General features: G+C 56.9%; 1 protein-coding gene across 1 annotated transcript in view; it reads left to right on the top strand.

Moving 5' to 3' along the window:
* Positions 1-6: 6 nt before the first annotated feature.
* LOC130587855 (prostasin-like) overlaps positions 7-1,055 on the top strand; it is a 4,203-nt gene continuing 3,154 nt past the window's right edge. The window contains exons 1-2 of the mRNA XM_057388821.1: positions 7-94; positions 1,005-1,041. Of these exons, the coding sequence (XP_057244804.1) occupies positions 7-94; positions 1,005-1,041 (125 nt within the window). The remainder of the gene's footprint in view (positions 95-1,004; positions 1,042-1,055) is intronic.

Genomic DNA, 1,055 nt, shown 5'->3' on the forward strand with positions numbered 1-1,055 from the left:
ACTGGGATGGACTGGGATGGACTGGGATGGACTGGGGTGACATTCCATGGGGACAAATGCGTGGTGACAGGATGGGGACACGTCCGGACTGCAGGTGACACTGGGGACATTAAACTGGGATAAACTGGGATAAACTGGGATGGACTGGGATAAACTGGGATGGACTGGGATGGACTGGGATGGACTGGGATGGACTGGGATAAACTGGGATGGACATTGGGGTCACTGGGATGGACTGGGATGGACTGGGGTGACATTCCATGGGGACAAATGCGTGGTGACAGGATGGGGACACGTCCGGACCGCAGGTGACACTGGGGACATTGAACTGGGATGGACTGGGATGGACTGGGATGGACTGGGATGGACTGGGATAAACTGGGATGGACACTTTGTGCCACTCTGGTGACACTGTGTCCCACCCCTGTCCCTGCAGTGCCAGTTTGGGGACACTCACCACTTACTTGGTGACCCTTGGTGACACTTTGTGCCACCCCGGTGACACTCTGGTGCCACTGTGTGACACTTTGTGCCACTCCTGTCCCCCCAGTGCCGGTTTGGGGACACTTTGTGACACTTTGTGACACTTTGTGCCACCCTGGTGACACTCTGGTGACACTTTGTGCCACTCCTGTCCCCTCAGTGCCACCCTGGTGACACTTTGTGACACTTTGTGCCACCCGTGTCCCTCTCAGTCCCAGTTTGGTGACACTTTGTGCCACCCCTGTCCCCAGAGTGCCGGTTTGGGGACACTCAGCACTCATTTGGTGACACTTTGCGACACTTTGTGCCACTCTGGTGACACTCCGGTGACACTTTGTGACATTCCTGTCCCCGCAGTGCCACCCTGGTGACACTTTGTGCCTGTTTGGTGACACTTTGTGCCACATTGGTGACACTTGGTGACACTTTGTGACAGTTTGTGACACTCCTGTCCCCGCAGTGCCGGTTTGGGGACACTTGGTGACACTTTGTGACACTGTGTCCCACTCGTGTCCCCTCAGTGCCGCTGCCACCGCCGAAGCCGCTGCAGCAGCTGGAGGTGCCACTGCTGA

Source organism: Malurus melanocephalus, unplaced genomic scaffold (assembly GCF_030028575.1).
Source record: "Malurus melanocephalus ecotype Western Australia unplaced genomic scaffold, MMel_1.1 scaffold_2570, whole genome shotgun sequence".
NCBI lineage: Eukaryota > Metazoa > Chordata > Aves > Passeriformes > Maluridae > Malurus > Malurus melanocephalus.